We start from the raw sequence: 25764 nt of genomic DNA, 5'->3' as shown, positions 1-25764 counted from the left end.
TGACCTTCAGTGACCTCACTGCCTCTGGCTGGGAGGAGCCTGGGGAGAACATTCCATTCCTCACAGACCCTCTGCACTGGTCTCACAATGGATTTGGAGCTCTGTGCAAACTGTTTATGTTTCCCCAGCAGAGTTTATTACCCAACCGGGCCTTCTGCAATTAATTACAAGCCGAGCAAATAACTTGTCCCTGGGAGGCTGGGCTTGGCATAAACATTTACATCCAGCCAGGGGCCGGCCCAGGGGCTAGGCTCCTTCCTCCAGACTCAGGAGCAGAGAATGGTTAGAGGATTAGGGCTGGGAGGGCTGGGATGGGGTGGGGGGGCGAGTGGAGCCAAAGAGAAACAACTTTCCTTCAACAGCTTTTCCTGGGCCCCCACCTTAGCCTTTGAGGTGCTGGGCATCAGCCTTCTCTTTTAATCTTCCTCAGTACCCCACAAGTAGAATCCCTGTTTGCAGATGAAGAAATATGGAAGAAATTGAGGCTCATGTAAATTAAGGAATTTGACCAAGGACACGCAGCGTGCAGGAGGGGCAGGATCTGAGGGTTCCCACAGCAGCTGTGTAGAGCAATAGACTGGAGATGAGAGGACCAGCGGTGGGAAATCACTGAGGGAATGAATATTCATTTGATCGTTTGGTCATTCATTCATTGTGTATGTGTTGGCCCCTGTCGTGTGTGAAGGGGGCATGAGGCAGCGGTGGTGACTGTTAGTGACAGGGCTGAGACTGTTGGTCCCCAGTGAATGCCGGCAACTCCCTCAGGATGTCCCATTAAGAGACCAGCTTTGGCTGAAGGAGGTTTCTTGGAGGGCTAGGAAGGGGGCGGCCTCTCTGAGTCTCTAGTGATCATAACCACCTCATCTTACGCCAAGAGATAACTCCGATGGAAGTAGCCTCTAAGGTCAGCCTCCTTATCCCAACCGGGAATGTGGAATCCCAGAACCTTGGCCCCCTGCCTTTGGGCTGAGAAACCTCAGAAAAGGTTTATCTCCAGGAATAGCGGGGTCCCTCCTTTATGTCTGAGAGGGAAATGGCTGATTGGCAGGGGAAACCCTCCTTGCTCTCCTGATTCCCCGGCCCTGCCCCATGGGGGGACTGTGAGTTCTGTGTTTTCTAAAGGCCCCTCTTCCAGTCCAGCAGTTCCTGCTCCCCTCCACAGCCCCGCCATGCATCTCTCTGGAGCCTTCTGCTGGGGGTCATCTTCTGTCTCTGCAGAGAGGAGAACTGAGACCAGGGAGGAAAAGGTATCCGTTTTGGATATGGTGTGCCTGGATCCTGGAACCCCTTGGCTTCTAGTCACAGTGGAGACTGGGGCCCTGGCTGGGCCATCCACTGCATGTTGCCCGATCCTCACCCAGAGCCTGGTGTGTGGTAACTGATGCCCAGGAAAGGTGTGACCTGGGGGACAAGTGACCGGCTGATGGGACACGTAGGAAGGATACTGTGATCTGGAGGCAGGGGGCTTCAGTTCATGGCACTATCTTTCCCAGGAATGGACCTTCTGGGAACCGAGATGTAACGATAGTCCTCACCTGCAGGGTTGTGGTGAGGATCAAAAGGCAGCGAGTGACTGTTCACAGTGGACAGAAAGTGGAAACCAGTGGCCCTAATGTTCATCAGTGTATGCGTGGGTAAACAAATTGAGGTCTGTCTATACCATGGAGTATCATTCAGTCCAAAAAAGGAATGAAGTACTGATGCATGCTGCAACATGAACCTTAGAAACATTGTGTTACGTGAAAGAAGCCAGACACAGAGGTCACATATTGTGTGATTTCATTTATATGAAATGTCCAGAATAGATACGTCCATAGACCCAGAAAGCCGACATTGGTGGTTGCTGGGGGCTGGGAGGAGCAGCGGCTGGGAGAAGAAACCACTTAGGAGTGACGGATTTTAGTGTGGAGTGATGGAAATGTTTTGGATCCAGAGTGGAGGTGGTAGTTCTGTACAACGTTGTGACTGCAGTAAATACTGCTAATTGTTGACTTCAAGCTGGTAACTTTTGTTATGTGAATTTCACCTCAATAAATTATTGTTTTAATTGCTAATAATAAAAGCAGCATTGTGAGGAGGAGGCACTGGAGATGAGATACGGGCGTTCAGGGGTGAGGCTGCTGAAGAAAGGATGGGTAAAGGGAGGGGCCGTGATGGGAGAAAGGTGTCCTGTGGGCAGCACTTGGGAGCCTGATTAGGACCAAGGGTTCCAGAATAAGAATGGTTGGGGGCAAAGATGTGTCCTTGGGCGGGTTATTCAACCCCTCTTTGTTTCAGTCTCCCCTATCTGGAAAATGGGAATCATTAAGTTTTTATTATGGCAATCTAAATCTTTTATGATCAGTCTTGAATATTCATTGGAAGGACTGATGCTGAAGCTGAAGCTCCAATACTTTGGTCACTTGATTTGAGGAACTGACTCAGTGGAAAAGACCCTGATGCTGGGAAAGATTGAAGGCAGGAGGAGAAGGGGACGACAGAGGATGAGATGGTTGGATGGCATCACTGACTTGATGGACATGAGTTTGAGCCAGCTCCGGGAGTTGGTGATGGGCAGGGAATCCTGGTGTGCTGCAGTCCATGGGGTCACAAAGAGTTGGACACGACTGAGCCACTGAACTGAACTGAAATCTTTTCTGATGGAAAGCTTAACAGTTTTCTTGAGGATTAAACTAGTTAATATTTGTGAAGTGCTTAGAATAGTGCTTGGCACCAAGTAAGATCTGCATAAGTGTTAGCTACGTTTATTATGGCTCATTCACATTTTTATTTATTTGTTCGTTTACTGAGCACCCCTGCTGAGCCAGGCCCCCTGGCTGCATTCTGGGGACACAGCTGTGAGCGTGACTCAGGGTCAGCTCTCAGGAGCTCCCTCACGTCCGGCCGCGCCTGCAGCTTCAGCTGTTAATGAAAATTGTTCATCACTTCCCGCTTCTCCGGAGCTGCCTGAGCAGGCACCATCTCCTCTTGAAAACTCCCCCTGGGTTTGGGGGCTCGTGCCTTGGACTTGGAGGGAGGGTTTGCCGGGGCCTCAGTTTCTCTACCTGTCAAGGAGGAGGGCAGGCTGGCCATGCCCTGGGGTTCCTCTCAGCCTCTTCTGGCCTCCAGACCTCTGAGTCACATAGTTCACCAGCCTGTGTTTGGGACGGGCCTAAGGTGTCACATCTGCTGGGATTTAATTTATAAAAAGTAGACAGTCTTTTTTTGGGCTGGCATCTGGGGCAGTAGGGGTTGGCAGGGAGTGGGGGGACTGGTGGTCTTTCCTGAGCTCCAGCCTTCAAGGACTGGGCTTCTGCCCCCTTTGGGGTATGACCAGCCCCCGTCAGTATTCCCCACCCCCCAGTAATAACTCAGGCTGAGTCTGATCACAGCTCTCCTAGATTCAAACCATCTGATTCTCACTGCTGTCCCGTGGGCACCTCTTCTGTTGCCATCCACAGTCTATCGCCTCTGCGTGGTCATATGCCCCACCCCCTCACTGGGACAGCCAACACACACACACACACAATCACCTCGCCACTTGCACTCCCATTCACCCCCAGCGAAATCTTGCTGAGCGCTTGTTCCCCCTTCTCATCCTCCAACACCTGGATCCCCCCCGTCGCTCTCCAGCCACCTGCCCTCCGTCCCCCATCCTAGCTCGGTCTCCACCACTGGTTTCCCTTCCCAGATGCTTGTCACTGAGGTTGTCTCAGGGCAGAAGGGCAGAAAAGTCCTTCCAGGAAGGAGCTTGCTGTCTCCGTTTCCTTTTAAAAACAAAGCTAGGTCTTGAGTAGCTTGAGTTGGGCCTTCCAGAACTGCCCCCCTGGTGGTGGAAGGAGGTACCAAGCAGGCAGCTGAACAAGGAGAGAAGGGGAGGGGGCAGAGTCAGGCCAGGCCAGGCCAGGCTCTCCGGGTCTTGGAAAGCCCCGATGTATTCGTATTCCCCTTATTTCTCACAGACACAGGCATCTCGTTCTCATAGACACGGTTCCCGGCCCTGGAGAGCTCGGCACACTGTGATCAGGGAGGCTTTCTTTGCCAGAACATTCATTTTATTCAGCCCTTCGTTCATTCATCGGTCTTTGCTCTGTGCTAGGCCCCGTGCTGAACTCTGGGGACAGAGTGGGGTGGGACCTGGTTCCTGCCCGAGGGCCGATGAGAGAGGCTGCTTTGTACTCACAGGGACGCCTTGCCTCTGATATGTGCCATTCAATCATTCCCTCATTCAGCAAATGCTGGCTGAGTGCCTGCCACGTCCCTGGCACTGTTCTAACATTGGGACACCAGCATGACCAAAGCAGGTGACAATCCTTACCCTCACCAGCCTCACCAGGCTGTCATCCTAGAGACGGGAGTGACCAGAGTTTTGAGGGGTCATTTAAAAGAGCTGACATTTATGGTTCAGTAATTATTTTACAAACACAAAATGCTTCACATTTGGACAAGAAGATAGCGATCATCTGTAATCTCGTGACTTAGAACTTTACAAAACAATTTTTTTTTTTGGTCTTTGCGATCCTTGCTATTATGTGTCCTTGTGCGCATGCATGTACCTGTGTTCAAACACAGTTGTGCTTAAGCTGTATATGACATTTGGATTACTGCTTTTTTCCTTCAGCATTTCCCATGTCATTAACTTATCCTAATATCTGTGTTTGTTAATGACACATAGGAGTTCCTCGTGTGACTGCTCAACAGTTTATTGAACCATCCTCTTATTTGGCATTTACATTATTTTCAGCTTTTTGCTATTGTAAATAATGTTGGAATGATTAGCTTTAAAGTCATCTGACCGCTTCTGGAAGACAGAATGCTGGATATCACAGAGGTTTCAGAGGTCCCAGGCTCACGCCACCACCTCCTCCTTTCTTGCCCCTAAGTGCCACCTTCTTCCCTCTGGGGGAAAGGAATTTCCCTCTAGGTACCTCTCAACATGAGGTGTTCCGTTTACCTTTAGCTACATGACCAATCACCCGATAACTTAGTAGCTCAGGCAACAACATTCATCTCTTTATCTCCCAGTTTCCACGGGTCACGAACATGGGGAGGGTTCAGCTGGCCAGTTCTAGCTCAGGGACTCTCCTGTGGTTGCAGCTGGCGTGGGCCTGCGGCTGACGGGTGCTTCCAGCGAGACTTGGTGATATTATCCCTGGCGTCTGGCCTTGTCCCACTGTTTCTCTTTCATGGCTGCCTCTCCAATCTGGGCCACCTTCATTTCTCATCTGGATGAATAATATCAACTAAGAGCACTGCACTCTCCATGAGCCAGGTATTGTCCTAAGCTCTTCACACACATGAAATTGCTCGTGTCATCCTCACAACAGGGACTTTCTTGGTGCTCCAGTGGTTAAGACGCCTCTTTCCAAGGCAGGGGACTCTGGTTCAATCCCTGGTTATGGAACTAAGATCTTATGTACTGCATGGCCAAAAGATATATTAGAAATACTTAATCCTCCCAACAACCCAAGGAAGAAGATGCTATTGTGATCTCTCTTCTAGCAAATAAATGGCAGATCCGGGACCTGAACCTGGGGCAGCCTCCTTGTTAATCCTGCCCCTTTACTAGTCTCCCTGTGTGTGTTATGGCCTCTCTGCCCTCCAGTCTCCAGCCAGTGGCCAAAGCAAGCATATTAAAGTACAGCTGCATCATGTCTGTTCCCCACTGAAACCCTGCCACTGTCTGATCACGGTGACAGTAAAGTCTACCTCCTGACCAAGGCCACATGGTGAATGGACCCTGCTGCCCTGCCCCGCTGGCCTCACCTACCCGTCTCCCTCAGCGCCTCCCTCCCCCAGAGCCTTCCCGTTGCAGGTTTTGTTTCATTTTGGCTCAATGCAGCATCCCACCTTGGCACCCTTCAGAGTTATATCACTGCTTCTTCTTCAGCTCCTAGCTCAGCTACCACTTGGTGGGGAAGCCTTGACTTTGTCAGGCTGATCGGTCATGCGTCTTTCTCTGGTGGAGCCCTGCCCCGACAGCATGTGGCCCGAGAGGCACTGTGTACTGTTGGCTCCCTTGTTTGCTGTCTTTCTTGCAGGGCTGTTGTGTTGCACACATACGGGGGATGCTGTAGACACTATGATCTGTGCCATGCTCCCTCCCAGAGTTGGGCAACACAAGGCCCTGCTGCCGTTCCCACTGAAGCGAAACTTCATACAGGCGGGGGCCGTTGCATGGGTATGCCCTAGTCACCGTGGCCCGTACCGTCTGATACACAGCAGGCATTTGATGAATATTTGTTGATTATGATTATTAATCAGCTCAGTTCAGTCGCTCAGTCGTGTCCGACTCTTTGCGACCCCATGAATTGCAGCACGCCAGGCCTCCCTGTCCATCACCAGCTCCCAGAGTCTACTCGAACCCATGTCCATTCGAGTCAGTGATGCCATCCAGCCATCTCATCCTCTGTCGTCCCCATCTCCTCCTGCCCCTAATCCTTCTCAGCATTAGGGTCTTTTCTAATGAGTCAACTCTTCGCATGAGGTGGCCAAAGGATTGGAGTTTCAGTTTCAACATCAGTCCTTTCAATGAACACCCAGGACTGACCTCCTTTAGGATGGACTGGTTGGATCTCCTTGCAGTCCAAGGGACTCTCAAGAGTCTTCTCCTACACCACGGTTTGAGAGCTAATATGTCTTAGGGCTTTCCTGGTGGCTCAGTGGTAAAGAATCTGCCTGTAGTGTAGGAGATGTGGGTTGCTTCGAACCTTGGGTGGGGAAGATCCCCTGGAGAAGGAAAGGGCAACCCATTCCAGTATTCTTGTCTGGGAAATCCCATGGACAGAGGAGCCTGGTGGGCTTCAGTCCATGGGATTGCAAAAGAGTCAGACATGACTGAGCAACTTAACAACAACAAAACATGTATTACTGGGCAGCAGGCGTTAAGCACACTTATTCCTCAGAACAGTCCTAAGGGATAAGCCCTATTGTTGTCCCCTCTTTTTAGAAGAGGAAATAGGCTGAGGGAGGGGGAGTCGTTTGATTGATGTCCTCTAGTGAAGGTTTCAACTGAGGCGGATTAGTTCGCTGTGATAAAAAAGTGAATGAGGGACTGCCCTGGTGGCCCAGTGGTTAAGACTCCTGCTTCCAACACAGGGGGCTCTGGTTCAATCACTGGTTAGGGACCTAAGACCCCACATGCTGTTCGGTGTGGCCAAAAAAAAAAAAAATTAAAATAAACATGAATGAAAGAAAACCCCTGCATTCCAGCAGCTTGGAGTCAGTCAGATGAGGGGAAACCCAGACACAGGTCATCGCAATGCTGGCGAGGATGTGTGGGGAGGCGGGGCTTTCCTCCAGCAGAGAGCGAGGAAGGAGAGAAGGGCCCCCAGACAGAAGGTGGATCTGCTCTGGGGCCACTCTCCCCCTTGGGTGCCAGGGCGCCTTCTCTTCTGTCTGCAGCCTCGGTACCCCAGGCTTTGGACCACGGGTGGAGGCCTGAGGAAGGAGGGTGCTGGGAGGGATGGGGTGGGGCTGGGGCCGGGGTGAGGTTCTCTCCTAAGTGCTGAAGCCATACCAGAGGCCTCAGTTCTCACCTACTTGGAGGTCTATCCTTCCCTGGGAGGAAGGGGTGGGGGACAGGAGCCTCCATGGTACAGGTGAGGGAGTGGAGAGACCTGGAGACATCAGGGGATTGATTTCTCCAAGGCTCGGAGCCCGGGTCCCTGGAAATCCCTCAGCTCTTGGCGCTGAGCATGTGTATATGTGTGTGTGTGTGCGCGTGCTTGTGTGTTGTGGGGGTGTGTGTTAGAGATGATGCCTCCCTCTTCCTCTGTCCTGACTCTCATCCCAGCAGTGTGTCCTATTAGAGGAAAAGACCTCCCTTAGGTTCTGTGGACTGGCCCCAGGTGCTTGCCAGGTCCTGGTTGTCTGGGGGTCCAGAGCCACCCCGTGGCCTGGGACTGTTCCCTCCTTTGAATTAATTCCCTGGGTTTCCCACCAGGCTGTGGGCTTTCTAAGGACTGGGTCTGGACTCCCCCATTAGATCAGTTTCTTGGGGTTGGACAGTACTGTGTTCTGTGTTCTGTCTGGGGTTGGAGCCCAGCCCAGGGGTGGGGCCCAGGGGCTTTGGGAAGAGTCGGTACGTGAGTGGGCCTTGAAGGAGCAATAGGAGTGACCAGGTGGAGTCCCCATCCCCTTCCTCCCTGAGTCTCGGCCCCTGCAGCACAGACCCGGGCGGGCCCTGGTGATGCAGGGGGCTTCCCCTGCCCCCACCCTGTGCCTGGCAGGGCTACTGAACTTCCAGAGGCTCCAGCCCCTGGGCGCCTTCCCAGCCACCCGCCCCTCTGAGGCCCCAGCTTCGTTTCTTGTCTCCTTCCCCACAGGTCTCAGTCTGCTGGGGATTCTGTTTTGGGTGGAAAGAGGAGGCGGAGGTGTTTGCGTGTCTGGCTCTTTCCTCCTTTCTCATTCCTCCTCCCTTCCTCCCTCCTGCCTCTCAAGATGTTTCCTCTGCCAGCCTGGCTCCACTCCAGCCTCTCCCCTCCCTGGGCAGGCCGCAGCCATCCCTCTCCTGCCTGGGGCTTCTGTGGGCTGTGGCTTTCCAGAGTGTGCCCTTAATGCCTTCCGCCCCCAGAGGAGGGGTCCACAGGGCAAGGACATCAGAGTGAGGGCACCCTTGCCTCCTCCTCCCTCCTCTGTTTAAAGCCCACATCTCCTGGTGGAGGAGGCAGAGGGGCCCACTCAGGGCTGCCTCCTACTTGGGGTTCATCCCTTCCCCCTCTGGGCCTTGATTTCCTGGGGAGCCCACAGCCAACACAGCCCCTTGGCACAGAGGTGCATAGCATGTCTTGTGTTCATTTGGTAGTAGTTTTGTGCTGCTTTGCCAAGGGCATTGGGGAGTTGCTCCCCACAACTTGGCAGGGGCCTGGAATGTAGAGTTTGTACTACTTCTCATATCCTCACCTTTTCAAATCTCCAGCTGAGGTAACATCACTCCCTGGAGAACCCTCTCTGCTCACCCGCCCCCCACCACAGAGGTTCATGGGGTAAAACAGGCCTGTACCCTGACCTGATGGAGCTTGGTCTGGCCTTCGCCTCGCCAGCACCTTGCACTGTGCCTGCAGCAGGCAGACGCTCAGTAAATATTTGTAGAATGAATGGTTGGAGAGCAGCTAGGGAAAGCAGAGGGTGGCATGATGGAGTGGTAAGGACAGACAAAGTGCTGAGGGAGGACTTCTCAGAGGAGGCAAAACCTGGGGTTTTGAAGGATGGATAGGAGTTGGACACATAGGCAGGGCATTCCAGAAAGAAAGAACACAGCCTGTGCAAATCCTAGAACAGATGGTGTGTGATCTAGGGCCTAGAGTGTGAGTAAATGACCAGAGGGGAGGCTGGGGAGAAGGGCCTGGCTATGGGAGGAACCTCCAGTCTGGGAGTGGGCACCCTGACCTGCCAAAATGCTATCAGAAGTTGGCCCCTTCAGTTGGGTCCCAGGTCTGTGCTTTCGGCCTGGGCTTGAAGGGCACCATGTGTGGAGGGCCCTGGGTGGTTGCCAGGGCTTGTCAGAGTTTTTCAGAGGTTGGGACTGTATGAAGCTAACCCAAGGCTACTGGCTCCGCTCACCTGGGCCGAGTTGATTGTGAGATTAGAATCCCTCTGGGCCAGCTGATTGAAGCAGGCTTTGTGGCAATACATAAGCTAGAACTAGGTTTAGTCCTGGTGTCCGTAACTTCCTGGCTGTGACCCTGGGCAAATTGTTGATTTCTTTATGTTGTGGTTTCCTCTACAATAAAGATAACAGACACTACCTCTCAAGATTGTTACAACAATTAACAAGGTAACCTGTGGAAAGCTTTCCTTTTTCCCTCCTTGCTTCTCCCCGTCCTCCCCACCCTTCTCTCCTTCTTAGCAGAGCTGGCCCTTTGGACTGAGGCCTGAGGATGATCTGAAGGATACTGGACACCCTCAACCCTGATAACTCACCTGAAACCTCTCCTTCCCGGAGGTCCTGGATTCACAACGCCCCTGTTACGTATGCATTCCTTAGTGCAGTGGTTTTGTGCTCAGGCCACAGCCCCGGCTTTGGCAACATTACCTCTAGAAATGCAGCGGTTAGAAATCCAGATTCCAGGCCCACCTCTCACCTACTGAGTGGGGATTCTGCGGGTGGAGCCCAGCAAGCTGGTTTTCAACAAGCTTCCCAGGTGATTCTGACATATGTTTCAAGTGTGAGAACCACTGTCTGATGCCTAAGGCCTTTCAGTGGGAGGAGCCTGGCTTTGGGCCTGGAGTCGGAGCACATGGGTGCCCGGGGAGCTGGCTTCAGGGGTGTGTAACCTGTGCTGTCACTCAGGGCCCTGAGCTCAGGAGGATGTCTGATTGCTTTAATGCTCTTCTGTCTGTCTTGAAATCTGAACAAGGGGCCCTACGTTTCCGTTTTGCACTTGGGCCCACAGATTATTAAAGCTGGTCCCGGGGGCTGGTCCCAGCATGTTCCAGGTAAGCTGGGTGTCCTCGGGGAAGTCACTTCCTCCTTGAGCCTCACTGTCCTCATCTGTACAGAGGGGTGATGATCCCCACCGCCTAGAGTGATGGTGAGAATTAAATGTGACACGTGGTTTCAGCTGTTGGCGTGGGGCCTGGCCCAGGCTAGTGTGGCGTAGCTTCCAGAGGCCCCGTGGCCTGCACCTCTGGAGATGCCATGACCACAAATATACACTGTCTTTGGCTTAATGGTGCTTCCAGTCTGGAGCAGGGACACAGCAAGAGATGAACACTCTGAGAGTGCTCTGAGGGTGCTAACATGGGAGGATCTGCCCTAGTTGGGGGGGGTCACTGAAGGCTTTCCGTGTGCATGTGTGCTAAGTCGCTTCAGCCGTGTCTGACTCTCTTGACCCCATGGACTGTGGTCTGCCAGGCTCCTCTGTCCATGGGATTCTCTAGGCAAGAATGCTGGAGTGGGTTGCCATGCCCTCCTCCAGGGGATCTTCCCGATCCAGGGATCAAACCCATGTCTCTTATGTCTCCTGCATTGGCAGGCGGGTTCTTTATCACTAATGTCACCTGGGAAGCTGAGGAAGTGCCACATGAGTAAAACTCTGAGCTGGATTGGTGTGGGGCTGGACGGTGTTGTGGTATTTTCATAGCTTTTAACCACAGATCTCTGGGGAGGTGAGAGGGCCTGGAGGGAGGACATGGGCCACAAGGGGCTGCAGGTGGAGCAGGAGGTTGCTCTGGGGCCTCATCTCCCAGACTGGGTTCCTTCCTTTCACAAAGGCCCTAGAACCACAATAATTTGGAGTAGAAACAGACCCTTGCCCAGAGGCCTCCTGGAGCAGAGTAGGAATGTGGCTTTGCAGGCTGGTGCCACAGGCCAAGTTCTTCACGCTTTGGAAACCTCTGCTTCCTCTTCCGTAGATGGGCCTCCTAATCCCCTCCGGGTGGGCTGTGGTGATGGTCTAGTGAGATGAGCACACGTAAGCCCCACCACAGCACCACCGGCAGGAAGTGCTCAGTACAGAGTTGATGCCTGTTTCCCTCTGCTTGTGTGCACGTGGGAGCCCTGGTTTTTTTGTTTGTTTTGTTTTTAATCTTTTGACGGAGCTGCATGGCATGTGGGATCCTAGTTCCTTGATCAAACACGTGCCCCCTGCATTGGCAATGTGGAGACCCAACTATTGGACCACAGAGGAGCCCAGGTTTTTAATTAGGAGTCCCTCTAGCTGAGGCTAGCTCCCTTGGGGGAATCCTTTCTTTAACTGTAAGACAGATGAGGCTGACAAGCCCTTTTCTGGAGATGATCAAGGACTGACCAGCAATGGGGGTCCAGAAGCAGTGGCTTTGGAGACAGCTGAGTGCCCACCTCTCCATTGCTCTCCCAGGTTAACTTAAACCCACCAGCTGTGTCACAGAGAGGGAGTGAGCTCCCCTATGGGCATCCTGAGTTCAGGCCCCGCTCTCTGAGTAGTGAACACAACTTTCATTTATCGCCGTCTTCACAGCACCAGGCGCTTCCCGTGCATTCAGGGAGAAAGGCACTGTCATTCCCGTCTCAGAGGGAGGACCAGAACGACCCTCTCCTTGGCCAGGGTCACCCAGCTAGTGAGTGGCAGACCCCAGAGCTCTGCCTCCGACTCCCATAGTGATACACTGTGACACTGGGGGCAAGTCCAGACTTTTCTGTGCCCTGAAGGACGGGACCCGCCATTCTTAGAGGCCCCGTCAGCTGCAGTGGCCTACGGTCTGTGTACCTGGAAGGGCCTGTCCCCAGAGGCGTTCTGCCACACACCTCCAGGCTTCTGTTTCTTTACTGTGTAGGATAATACCAGCTTATCCAAGCCCTCTAAGCTCCAGCCTCCCAGGCCTGTCATCCTGACCCCTGGCCCTGCTCTCTCTCTCTTACCCACAAGGAGAGCAGGAATGGCCAGGACCCGTGGTTTCTCCACCACAAGTGGCCTGGAGCAGAGGGGACAGGGGTGCCAAACCCTGTGGGACTGGGAAAAATTTTGATGGCTTCAGAGAACTGACCAGCAGTGTGGCTGCAAGATATGGGGGTGCAAGGGAGTGTGGTGGAGTAAGGGTTGGAGGGGTGAGCAGGGGCCAGATTGTGAAGGGTTTGTGGGGAGCAGTTAAGGGGTTTGAGGCCGAGAAAGGACTTGATCAAGCCTGTGTCTAGCGTGACTGAGAAAAATGCCAATGACAGTTAACACAGTGTCAGGCACGCAGCATTCAAAGCCATTCATCATGGTTTGATGCTTTTTGTTATATGGGTCATTATGAATACCCAGATTCTGCTCTTAGCCGCTGTGAGAACTTGAGCCAGTCATGAACCCCTAGGACCTCATTTTTCACACCAGTAATGCAGGACGACAGATATGGAACCTCTCCCAAGGACTTTATCAAGATCAAAGAGAGATAATGGGGGAATCTCATCTCATCTCTGTTAATCCTGAAGACACTCAGCTCCCTGAGCCCACCTTTATAGCCAGGGCCCTTCCTCTGTGTCACATGCCTGACTGCTTCCCAATTTGGGGCAGGATAGGACTCAGCCATTGGCTCCAGAAGCCCCCAGCCACAATGCAGCCCCTTTCAGGCAGGGCTTTACCTTCCCCAGATCCCTCCTCTGCCCTTGGTCTTGACCCTACAGACCTTGACCCAACAGACCTCCGCCTCCTCCTCAGACTCTCCCCCAGCCTTGGTGCCCTGGCCAAGGGGCTTCCAGCCTTAAGAGCTCATGGAGATGCCCAGTAAGCCAGTGTGGTATGGAGGAGAGCATGCAGAACCTGAGAACATTACGTGCCTTCTCTGAGCCTCAGTTTCCTCATCTGCAAAATGGAAGTGGGGTTACCTGTTTTGTTAGTCTTCTTTTGCTCCTGTAACAAATTACCATAAATTTAGTGGCCTACTACAACACATGTTTATCCTCTTATAGTTCTGGATGTCAGAGTCCTAACACAATTAGGCAGGGCTGCGTTCCTTCCGGAGGCTCCAGGGGAGCCTCCATTCTTTTGCCTTTTCTAGCTTCTGGAAGGTGCCTGCATTTCTTGGCTCCTGGCCCCATCCTCCATCTTAAAGCCATTAGCATAGCATCTTCCAGTTTCTCTCAGTGCTTCCATCATCCTCACCTTGCCTTTTCTCCCTCTGACCCTCCTGCCTCCTGCTTATAAGAACCTTTCTGATTACACTGGGTCCACCCAGATAGAGCAGGGTTACCTCCCCATCTCCAGGTCCTTAACTAACATCGTGTCTGCAGAGTTCCTTTTACCGTGTAAGGTAACAGCTTCACAGCTCCAGGGATTGAGATGTGAGCATCTCAGGGGGCCATGATTCAGCCTGTCACACATTCCTTGCAGGGTAGCTGTGAGGATTAAATGAGACGAGAAATGTGAAAGGATCAAATGGTACCTGGGATGTGGCAGTCGGTCCCTAGACACATTTTCTTCAGTCCTCTCTCTGGGCCTCTGACTCCCCAGCTGTAAAAAGAGGCCCATTGTAGCAGTTGGATCCCACCTTCTCTCGAGCGTGTAATATGGTCAGGCAGACTGTGCCCTTAGCCTAGGATTCATAGGAAGCAGCAGAATTGAGGATGCCCCTCAATAGCCCTCTGAAAAGCCTCCCTTCTCCCCTCCCTCTCGGAGGCAGGCCTCCTTTCAGTTCCTGGCCCGCTGAGCATTTCCCATCATTCCCAGGGATGGCTGATGGGAAAGGCTGAGCTCACTGCTCCCTGGGGAGGGCGATGGGTGGAGGGAGGAGAGGGAGAGGCTGGCGGCAGCTGCTTGGAGAGAAGGGCAGAGGAGATTTACGGAGGGAGAGGTGAGGTTATCAGCGCTCAGGAGGAGTGGGAGACGGTGAGGCAGGGCCTCCAGGCTGAGCCTTGGAGAATGGTCAGCCCTTCCCCAGCCTCCTCCGCCCAGCCCCGGCTGGCTGTGCTGCTCCATCTGTCTGCCAGCTGCCCCTTCTGAGAGGCCCTGGGGTCCGGGGGAGTGTGTATGTATGCTGGGGATGGGAGAGGGGTGTCACAGGCCAGCAGGAACTGCAAGTGTGAGATTGCTGCTAGAAAGGACTACCTTCCCCTTCCTGAGAGGAGGGCCATCTCAGCCAGCATACATGCCCGCTCCTCCCCTCTGCCCAGAAATCGGTCACCTTTTGGTTCATCATCTGCCTTCACTGCACTTCTCTTTTCTTATTTGCATGTATGGGGGTGTGGGGTGGGGGGAGGTAATAACACCATTAGAGGATTTGAGAAACTCAAATGAGATAGTGATTTTGAAATGTACACTCAGCTATATAAGGATGTGTGATTCCGTGCATACGCACATCACTTTGACATTCTCTCTTCTGCACCTTGACGACCTGGCAAATTCTTAATCATCCTTCAAGTCCTAGCTCAGATGTCACCTGCTCTTTGTAACTCTCTCAGCAGCCCCCTGTCCACCTGGGAAGAACGAAGCTGCTCCCTCCCCCGAGTTACCCTCTCTCTAACCCTCGCTGGGTGCCTTCTGCAAGGATAGTTGTTCACAGTGGGCCTCCCCCACTGTTTGCAGGCAGTGCATTCACCACAGGCCCCTCCATTTCTCAAGGCCACAGTGGCTGTAGAAGAGCAGAGACAGGATGGTGAAGGCGTTGGAGGAGCTGATCTCCTGGAGTAGGGCCTTGGCAAAGTCCCCACGTGGGCGTCTAGTCCTTAGAATCTAGCAGATTCCCATGAAGGACTCAGTCGGATTCAGGGACTCTGCTCAAAGCAGGTGGCCATTCATCCATGTATAAGAGCCCTTCACTTTCTGTGATGCACATACTTGTGCCTGCTGCCCAGGACCTCCTGTACATAATCAGGAGACCAAAGGGCCATGTTGGCCATGATGTTTCCAGAAGAGAGTGAAACCTGAGCCAAGGGAGGGGAAGAGGCTGTTTAGGCCCTAAGGAGTGTATCCCATAAGCTCACCTACCACACTCTGGGCTTCCCTCATAGGTCAGTTGGTAAAGAGTCTGCCTGCAATGCAGGAGACCCCAGTTCGATTCCTGGGTCGGGAAGATCCTCTGGAGAAGGGATAGGCTACCCACTCCAGTATTCTTGGGCTTCCCTTGTGGCTCAGCTGGTAAAGAATCTGCTTGCAATGTGGGAGACCTGGGTTTGATCCCTGGGTTGGGAAGATCCCATAGAGAAGGGGAAGACTATCCATTCCAGTATTCTGGCCTGGAGAATTCCGTTGACTGTATAGTCCATGAGGTCACAAAGAGTTGGATACGACTGAGCAACTTTCACTCACCACACTTCAGGATTCCCAGCAGGCTCATATCCCAGTGCCTTGGACCCACCAGATACACAGAGAGGGCCAGATGAATGTTGGGAGATGCACCATGGTGGTAAAAGGTGCCTCCACTGCCTCTCTGTCTTCCCCCATCTCTTCAGAGCCCTGGACAGCCTTGTTCATCCTGGCACTTCTGGTGTCTCTCAGTGCCCTAGTCCTACCATATAGTGAACTTGGATTATGTTCCAGGTATAAGCAGGCATCAGCCCATTCATTCCCCTCCACACCCTGGAGGTGGTCTTATCTAGGTGAGGACAGGTGAGGTGAGGAGCCTTGAAGTTCCAGGGTAGAGATCTGGACCATGTTTCCAATTACTCTCTTCCATTTCCTTCAGCATTTGTGTGGTTTCCCTGGGGTTTGAGGAAAGATGACCAGAGTCTCCAGGTTGGGGAAGGTGAAGCTGGTACTGAGTTGTCTCTCCAGACAGGTTGGTGGCTAAGGCTTAGCACTGTTCCTCTCAGCAGGTTTCTCGCACCCCACCCTCACCCCTGAAGATGTGTGAGGCAGGTAGAAGGGGGCTTACCAAGGGGAGATGTTCAGAAATGCCCCAGAATGCCCCTCCCTGCTCGCTGTCTCACCGAGGGCAGCTGCTCTTGGCTGGCCTCACTGTGCTCACCTCGTCTGCAAGCCTGTGTGTTCTTGGAAGTAATGGAAATGCATTTCTTAAAAATGCTCAGTAATACCAAGCCTTGGTCTCTGCCCAGCTCTCTGGCCTCCCAGAAACTCCTCATACCCATCACCTCCTCTCTGCTGCCCAGGCCCATACGAGGTAATGTGACCCTCACTGAGAGCCAGTGATCCAGCTGAACCCTGTCCATCAGGGACCTGTCCAGGGCCTCCCAGAGAGTCTGTGGGGGAGAGTGATGATGGTTAGTATCATCACCACTGACAGAGCTCTAACTGTGTGCCAGGGCCTCACTGAACACTCTAGATGGCTGAAGCACAGGCTGATGAGGCAGCAGGCCTGCCTAACCCCAGCCCATAACTCCTTTATGTTGTACCTTGTTTGTGCACAGTCCCTGCCTGGGAGCAACTCCCATCCTGGGGGGCAAACTCCCACTGGATCACTCCCACAGAGGAGGTGTACGAGATAGTGCCCTCAGCCTGGAGGCTTGGTATAGCCCCCCTAGAAGGAATAATGCTTTTCCCCTACTCGAGTTGTCCTCAAGATTAAACAGGAGGAATAGATCAGATTCTTAGCATGTGACAAATAAATACATGATAAATCTTAAAATATTGTTATTGTGGTTTTTGGGGTTTGTTTTCTAAAGTTTAATAAAACTACTCAGTTAAAAGTTTCAAAAGAAGGGTAACTTCTTCCTGATTTTGAGATGACAGGCGCATGTTTTACATCTGTAATACAATTATTTCAGAGAACCTCTTACATTGGAACTATACCGCAGGATGACCAATAATGAAAGTATTTGGTTTGGAGCACACTTAGGATAAATTGTACCTTTCAACAGTATCTAATTCTTTTAAAACCCAGAAGTGTTGTTACTATATTTTTACTTCCTTATATATCAAGTAGATGGTTTGAACTGCTTATATTTCTTATTTCTGCTCTGTGACTTTGAGAAAGTAATTTAATTTCTCTGTGTTTCATCATATATAGAGTGGGGAATGAGAATATCTACCTTACAGGGTGCTTGTGAGGATTAAATGAGTTAAATGTAGTATTTAGAATAGTACCTGACCAGGTGGCTCAGTGGTAAAAAAATATCTGCCTGTAATGCAGGAGACATGGGTTTGATCCCTGGGTTGGGAAGATCCCCTGGGGAGGGAAATGGCAATCCACTCCAGTATTGCCTGGGAAATCACGGGGTTGCAGAAGAGTCAGCCACGACTTAGCAGCTAAATAACAATAACAATAGGTTATATTGAAAATAATTATTACTATTTCTTTAGAAGAAAATATACCCAGATTCAGTTCCTAAATCCAGTCAGGTTGCTTTTGAGCGAATACTTTTCAGCTAACATTCACTAAGTACTGGCTGGTCCTGGGCTTGTCTGGGTCTTGATCTTGGGGCTCAGCTGCTCCTGGCTCTGCCCAGGGGCCTGGGCTTCCTGCTCGGTTTCCGCTTCTTGCTCCTAGCCCCCAGGGCTCCGGGTGAGGCTGAGCTCATAAAAAGTGTCAGCAAAGCACTTTGTGGATCGATGCTAACTAATAGCAGCTCCCTGGTGCTGGCACGTGTAGGGAAGATGATCACGGAGACAGCTTGCACTAGGCTTGGGGTGGCCCCGGGGGAAAGGCAGTGATATCCTCAAGGCAGGACCTGGCCCTGCCGTCCCTCCTCCTGCCACTTTAGCCAGCAGTGGGTGCCGACAGTTTGGAAACGGATGGGGAGTGTTAGTGGCCACATGGGGAAAAGATTTGCCCGTTTCGTGGCAGAGTCAGGAGCATAGATCCATCCAGCCCACACATCTGGTCACTTCCACCCAGATCTGGGGGCACAGCCTGTCTTGGACATCCTCGTGTCACAGCTCTCCCAGTCGGCTCCATCACCATCTTTCAAGAAGTCGACATTCCTGACTGAAACAGACAGGTGCTGGCCTTTGCCCAGACACACGGCTATCTTAAGCATGGCAGAACAGCTTCCTTTTGGTCATGGGCATGAATGGGAAGTTGGCATGGGGTCTTGTGCAAGGGAAGATGTGGGCGAGACTTCCCCCAGTTCTGCCCCAGGGGGAAGTCCTTCTCTGTGTCTCAGACTGAAATGAAGTCTGTTTTGGAAACTGCTGAGGAGGCAGCAGACAGGGCGTTCTCTGCCCTTTGGGGTTCATAGTCAGATGGAGGAGGCCTGGTCTTATTCAGGAGAGGCACCAGTCTGATGGAGGATAGGAGTTGGGGTGGGGGGGCGGTGGTGAATGTGGCTTCTGTTTCCTGGGACTTCCTATCTTACAGAAGGGACATAGCCCTCTTGCCTTGTAGCAGCTCCTTGTCTGAGGGTGGAGGCATTAACTTTGTCTGCAGGGGCCTCCTATCTGATAGAGGAGTCTGGCCGCTTTCTTCCCCAGGAATTCTTAATCTGATAGAAGAGATACAATCTCTGTCCTCAGGAAGGCCCCTTGTCTCTCTTGTTCTCTCACTCGAGAAGCCGCATTTGACGGCTTCTGCCTTTGCTTCCTGCCTTCCTGGCCTGATTCATGGGGGGCCCTGGTATACAGGCAATAGCCACAGAGAGAGCTGGGCAGAGTACTGGGCTAGGCTGCTGTGGGGCCGGGAAGAAGGGGGTGCTTTAGAGGGGCTCCCGTAGCAAGTAAAGGTGACATGGAAGAGGCTTCCCATGTGACAGTCTGATGGAAGGAGGTGGCTGGCTATGATGAGTACTCACTGGGGATAAGGTGGGGAGCCTCCTCCAGGCTGGAAAGCGTAACTCGAGGGTCACTCAGGAGCCCCTGTCTGCCTGCAGGCTAAACTGCTGGGGTGGGAAGGGCCTCGGAGACCCTCACCTTCTGCGTGTCCATGTGCAGGCCGAGTGCTCTGAGCCCAGAGACATCCGCCCTCCAAGACCTGAGAAGCCCAGAGAAGAGGAAACAGGACGCGTATCAGGAACGCCTTTTCCTTTTCTTTGTAACTAACCCACTCACTCAGGGCTGGGAAGAGCCGATCCTGCCGGGCCTGCTCCGGCCTGCCGCTGCCGCCTGCAGCCCCCCGTGCTGGAGCTTCCACGGCCTCCTTCCTCCCCACACAGCCCCCCACCTGCCTCGGCTACTGCTCCTGGGCTGGTCCCTTAATTCCACCGAGACTCAGGGCTCTCATCTGTAAAATGGGGTAAGACTTCCTATCTGCCTCCTGAGGAAGTTTGTTTTGTCCTCTCCTTATAGGATTTACATAGTGCATTCCTTTATCTCTGGGATTCATCTTGAGCACTTCCTGTGTGCTGACCTCTGGGGTGGGGGGGACAGTGTAGGCGAGGAACAGGTGTGGGCAGATAGGAAGTCTGTTGTGGACTTGTGTGAGGAGTCTGGGGACATCGTCCCAGGGCTAGTGACTGTGGGGTCAGAGCGGGTCTGGCTGGAGACCGAGGTTTGGCTTATCAGCATCTGGTGGCAGCTAAGTGGCCGGGTGGGTAGAGTCACCAAGGGAACTGCTTGTCATGGGTCCTGGGAGATGGTGGAGGCCAGGCCCCAGAGGCTACAGCAGAGAGCTGGGCACAGGGCAGGGATGGGCGACCACTCAGCCAGGGCTCCAGTGGCCAGGAGAAACGGGCCTGGGTTGGGGTCACTGCATGGTGCTCGTGGGCGTCGTCAAGACCTTTGCTTTGGCAGCCTGGGTGTGGGGGTCTGTGGGAAAGACGGGCCTTCAGATGAGGAGGCAGTAATTACTGCAGAGGTGCTAGACATCAAAGAAGGTGGTCAGTCAGATTGGCATCCTCTTTTCTTTTTGGCCTCACGGTGAGGTATGCGGGATCTTTGTTTCCTGACCAGGGATCGAACCCATGCCCTCTGCAGTGGAAGTGTGGAGTCTTAACCGCTGGACCGCCATGAACGTTCCAGCTTGACCTTCCCTCATTCGCATTTCAGTTAGTCCTCTGCTGGCTAGAGGGCTGCCGTGGGAGCACTTGTGTATTTGTGTGGTGTGTATATGGTGTATGTTGTGAGAGTCGTAGGTGATGTGTGTACGGGGCGGGTGATGCAGGTGTGCACGTGGAGTGTGCTTAGTATTGGTGTGTGTGGACTGTGTATGTGTGTGTATAAGTGTGTGGGATATAAACATGTGGCATGAGGTGTGAAGTGTACATGGTGTGTGTGTGGTGCAGGTGTGCATGGCATGTGCATAATGTGTGTTTTACATAGGTGTGTTGTCTGTAGATGTGTGTGGGGTATGTGTAACTTTGTGTCTGTATGGTGGGTATAGTGTGCGTGGTGTGTGTGTGTGTGTGTGTGTGTGTGTGTGTGTGTGTGTGTGAGGTGTGTAGAGTTTGTCCATGTGGCCACATTCAGATCCTTGTTCCACAGTGCATATGGAGGCTGGTGCTGAGTCATCTGCTTGTGCTGAAAACTCAGAAGCATCCACCAGACTTGTGGATTTCCCTTCTCGACTCAGGTCACCCTCAACGGTGCACTGGTAACAACTGGCCCTCCAGAAAAAGGGGGGTGAGGTGGGGTTATAGCGTTTGCCAGTTTCTGTGGTGTAAATTCTCCCACCAAGGACTTCACCCTACTAATGTGATGTCATTGAACATGGAGTTGGGAAGAGATGCCCAGTGGGACACCGTTGTTATAGTAAAATTCAGTAAAATAATAGTAAGTGATAAGTTTTGAGTATGTCTTCCCTTTGATTTTTTAAATATTTTTCATATTTATTTATTTCTTTTGGCTGCACTGGGTCTTTGTTGCTGCACAAGTACTTTCTCTAGTTGCAGCGAGCAGGGGCTACTCTTTGTCGTGGTGGCTTCTCTTGCTGCTGAGCAGAGGCTGCAGGCACCTGGGCTTCAGTAGTTGCAGCTCCCGGGTCCTGGAGCACAGGCTCAGTAGCTGTGGCACCTGGGCTTAGCTGCCCCGTGGCATGTGGGATCTTCCCAGATCAGGGATAGAACCTGTGTCCCTTGCATTGGCAGGCGGATTCTTAACCACTGGACCACCAGGGAAGCCTCCCCATCTTTGTTTTTAATATAGTTTGTTTAATTGTAATCTTGGTTCAGGCTGTCTCACCATCAGCACTGTTAACATTTGGCCTTGAGGTTCTTTGTTGGGGGCAGGGAGGGGGCTGGGCTGCTCGTTGCGCGCACAGCATCCCTGACCTCCACCCACTAGAGGCCAGTAGCACCCCTCCCCCAAGTCGTGACCATCCAGATGTCTCCAGACACAGCCAAATGTCCCCTGGGGGGAGCAGATTTACCCCAGTGGACAGTTTTTTAACCCCCAGTAGACAACCATTGGCAATGGCTGTGTTTAACAACTAGATCACAGAATTCCTACAAGTGTGACAGTTGGCTCTGAATGAGCCTGTACCAGCCAGTTTCAGCACATCATGACCACTGTGTCTGGCTAAATATAAGGCCTGGATTTCTCTCTCCACAATTCTTTTTCTGGAAAGAGCTGCTACCATAAGCTGTAGCTGTCAGTCTGGACAGAGGGCTCTCTGACTGCGGAGGGCTCTCGGCCTCTCACTGGTCCCCAGAGTGGTTGATGAAGCATTGGAGAGCCACCCCGGTGCTGAACTGTCCTGATGTTCTATGAAATGTGAGAATGGTGAGAAAAGTAATACTTCTGAGTTAATATTTTGTTTTAATATAATATGCTCTTCCCCAAAAGTTTATATATTCAAATTGAAAAAAAAGAACAAAAACCAAACAACTCCCTCCCCCCCAAAGCCTTAAGCAAATAAAATTTTAGATCAAGTCTTCCCCCTGGGAAAGTCATGGCTGCTGCATGTCTGGGTCTGCCCTGCGTGTAAGGTGCTCCTGTTAAGGTCGCGCCCACCCGTGTCTCATTCCAGTGGCCAGGCTGTCCACCTCTGATTCGCCTCTTGGCTCAGGTACTGCTTTTACCCATCTTCAAGCTCAGCGTTCAGCTTTTGTTTATTTGTTTATTCATTCATTCAGCATATTTACTCAGCACCAATTATATACCAAGGAAGATGATGGAGGAAGAAGGGGTTCCTGCCCTCTGGAGTTTGTCAGTATTTCAGCTCCATGCCATCCATTGGGGAACAGAGATGTGCAGGCTCGTGTGGGTGCTAAGGGGCTAAGGGGATACGGACAGTGTGGAGGAGGGGAAGGGAGACGTGTGTGTGTGTGTGTGTGTGTGTGTGTGTGTGTGTGTGTGTGTGTGTGTGTGTGTGTGTGTGTGTGTAGGACGGCTGTACGGACAGTGTGGAGGAGGGGAAGGGAGACGTGTGTGTGTGTGTGTGTGTGTGTGTGTGTGTGTGTGTGTGTGTGTGTGTGTGTGTGTGTGTAGGACGGCTGTTGTGTGCCTGGAGCCGAGCTGGGCACACCATACACTGAATCATCCCACCTGCCCGCTGTGCTTCTAACAGAGGGTTTTCTTTATTTGTGGAATATCTCTCTGTCTCCCTGCTCCAGAGTGTAGGTGCCCTGGAGACAGGGCACAGGGGCCTGTATCTCCTGGAGGTAAGAACAGTGTCAGGCCCAGAGATTGGAAAAACAAAAGGAAGAAAAAAGCAAGGAGGGGAGTAGCCAAGATGGGTGGCAAGAGGGAAGGAGGAGGGGGTCAGGGCAAGGCCACTTTAAGCTGAAGCAGTCAGGGAAGGCTTCTTGGATGAGGTGGTATTTGGCAGGAAGGATGGGAGGGACTGTAGTGGGGGAACTGGTGGAAAAGCTATTGCAGAGGGAATAACAGGGTATGTCCCTGGAGATTTCCAGCATGTGAGGGTCTAAACTAGGAAAAGAATATCATAAACTGCTGTTTTCTATCCGAGACAGGGAGGGAGACAGCCAACTTAAAAATCTTCTCTCTCTCCGGTGGAGGTAACATAACCATCCTGACCCACCTAAGGGACATGTGGGCAAGACCTCTCCACTGGAGTCTGGAGGGAAGGCAGAGTGTTGGCCCAGCCAATGAGGATAATAACAATAGTCAACACTGTAGCAACGACGTCTGCTTCCTTTTATCATTCCCTACTAGGTCCCAAGGCTTTGTATACGCCTTCACCTATGGGGTAGACGTCAACCCCATTTTCCAGACAACTGAAAGGATGCTTCAGAGAGGAAGCGAAAGTCAAGGTCACACAGGACCCAGGCGGGGTCTGCTTGCTTCAGCGTCTGCACTGTTTCCTCTGCCAGCACCCTTCCCTTCCTGCCTCTCGACCCCCGAGAAGGCTGGACAGCATTCAAGTGCGGTCTGTGGGCTCTCTGGGATCCAGCTGTCGGCCCGCTCGGTGAAATTTTTATTAGCCTTTGATTTTCGGATCTCTGGTTTTATGGGTTACTAGAAAATGGGCCAGGCTCCTTTAAGAAACCACCCCCCCACCCCAGCCCCCTCCATGGCCACCTGGTGGCTTTTCTCCTTCCTCACTCTGCAGCTCCTGAAAGTGTTCACAAATATGGATCATGGCTAGAAAAGTGGACACGTGAATGTGGGCAGGAGGCTAGAGCAATAGCTAGGAGCCTGTGAGAAGTCCGAAGTCCTGGAGCTCAACTTGGCCAGAACCCCATCCACTGCCCCTCACCCCTCAGGCCTGTGCCCAGGGAACCAGCAGCCTGGGGCCCTCCTCCTGGCCTGCGACTCTGGGCCTTAGTTTCCTGGCCTGGTGCAAGATTCTTCTCTCCCTTGGGCTTCAGTGTCTCCATCTGGGAAATAAAGCAGGCTGCGCACTCCCCAAATCTGTGAAACAGGGGTGACATTTCCTATCTTCCTGCCTCCCTCCCCTCTCCTGGGCTGTCCTGAGAAGCAGGTGCACTAATGGTGGGTAAACAGGAAGGCAGTGTTCTGACACAGGGAGGGCTGCTCAGTCCTGGCAGAGCAGAGCAGCCCGTACACAAATGACCCTACTACCAGGGAGAGTGTGATAAGGGCCCTAGAAACCTCTTCGCTGCCACAGCCACCTGCTCCTCACACCTCCCTGCTCCCTGATGGCTGTTCTCACACCCAGGAAACTGGGTCAGAATGTAGGGCGGGTGTACCTGAGGGCGAACGCCCCCTTGCAGGTCCCCACCCTGCCCAGCTGACCAGGACTGCCATCAGGAACAGGGAAAGGGATGGGGTTGTGGCATCTCTGCGTCCAAGAGACAGCCCCAGCCGTTCTCCTCCCCACTAAGTGTCTATGGCTCTTACTGCTTTCTGGTTATGGTCTGAGTTCTTTAGTCTGGCATTGGAGACCCTGCACACCTAGCCCAGGGCCTGGGGTATGGAGATGCTCTGTGACTAGCTGGGAGGTGAGTGGATCTTTCTCAGGCCCGTCCTCCTCCCTGGTACTCTTCCTAGGCACTTGGGACATACTTCAGATTGCCCACTATCTCCCAGACACCCAGTGAACTCAGTTCCCCTCCCCAGGCTTCCATGGGCAGTGCTGTCACCTCTTCCACACCTGTGTGTGTTCTTGAAGATCCCCCTCATTGATCCTGCCTTCCTTGAAGCCTTTCCTGGTCCCCCAGACAGAACCAACCATCCTATCTATAGTGTAGTAGTGTGAGTGGTGAAAAGTGTCATCTCTGGAGCGTGACTGCCTGGGTTCCAGTATCTAGCTGTGCCCCTTACTAGCTCTGTGACCTTGGGCAAATGACTTAGACTCTCTGTGTCTCAGTTTCCTCATCTGAGAAATGGGAACTATAATCATACCTTCTTAAATGTTGTCAGAAAAACAAGCGAGTTCATGTTTAAGACGCACTTAGAGCAGTGACTGGCATCTGGTTTCTCTCCTGGATGAGATTTCCGTTGTTGATTGAGATTAATATCTGAAGTTTTCCCCACATTCACTGTATTCATAGCATGAACTTTCGGATGCTCACAAAGGCTTGAATTGTTGCCAGTGCGCTCTCAATTCACTGGCAGTGAATCCACATTCGTGGATCATCTCTTTCGGATGAGTTTTCTGATGTTGTGTAAGACACGTTTGGCTCAATGATTTCCCATAGGTGGCCCATTCATAGGGTTTCTCTCCTGTATGACTTTTCTGGTACTGGCTTTGAGACTTTAAGTTATTTAGGGTTTCTGAATCAAAGGTTTCTCCTTTGGAAAATGGGAATGTTTAGATGGAATAATATCTTAATATGCTGAAGTTCTTAGCAAAGCACCTGGCTTATAGTAAAAGCTTAATGCATGGTGGCCGTTGTGGTTGATGGGTTTGTCTCACTTGGCTATACCACAGTTTTTTGTCAGCAGTGACCATGAATTATTCATCTTAGTGCCTGCAGAGCCTGGCAGTGGTAGGACTGTGTGAATGTTTACTGGATAAGTGAATGATAAATGGAAGAGTCATTGGTCAGAGCTGAGCAGAGGCCCATTTGGGTATATCAGTTATCTTCCTGGCTCAGCCTGATGCTGGCTGAGACCCTGCCCCTAAGAAGTATTTTCTAAACCCAGTGCCTATTGATCCCGACAGCCAAAGAGAAGCATAGATAGGAGAAAT

General features: G+C 52.2%; 1 protein-coding gene across 4 annotated transcripts in view; it reads left to right on the top strand.

Moving 5' to 3' along the window:
* ARRB1 (arrestin beta 1) overlaps positions 1–25764 on the top strand; it is a 78715-nt gene that overhangs the window by 17699 nt on the left and 35252 nt on the right. Inside the window, exon 1 of one of the 4 annotated variants that reach the window (XM_043907349.1) lies at positions 19315–19503. The exons of 2 other annotated variants lie outside the window; for them this stretch is intronic. In XM_043907349.1, coding sequence (XP_043763284.1) covers positions 19499–19503 — 5 coding nt within the window. In that variant the 5' untranslated portion in view covers positions 19315–19498. Of the gene's footprint in view, positions 1–19314; positions 19504–20680; positions 20800–25764 lie in introns of those variants that run through there. One more of the 4 variants, XM_043907325.1, reaches the window with a different exon arrangement.

Source organism: Cervus elaphus, chromosome 1, assembly GCF_910594005.1.
Source record: "Cervus elaphus chromosome 1, mCerEla1.1, whole genome shotgun sequence".
NCBI lineage: Eukaryota > Metazoa > Chordata > Mammalia > Artiodactyla > Cervidae > Cervus > Cervus elaphus.
Note: the sequence above shows the minus strand (reverse complement) of the source record. Positions and strands in the feature narration are given on the sequence as shown.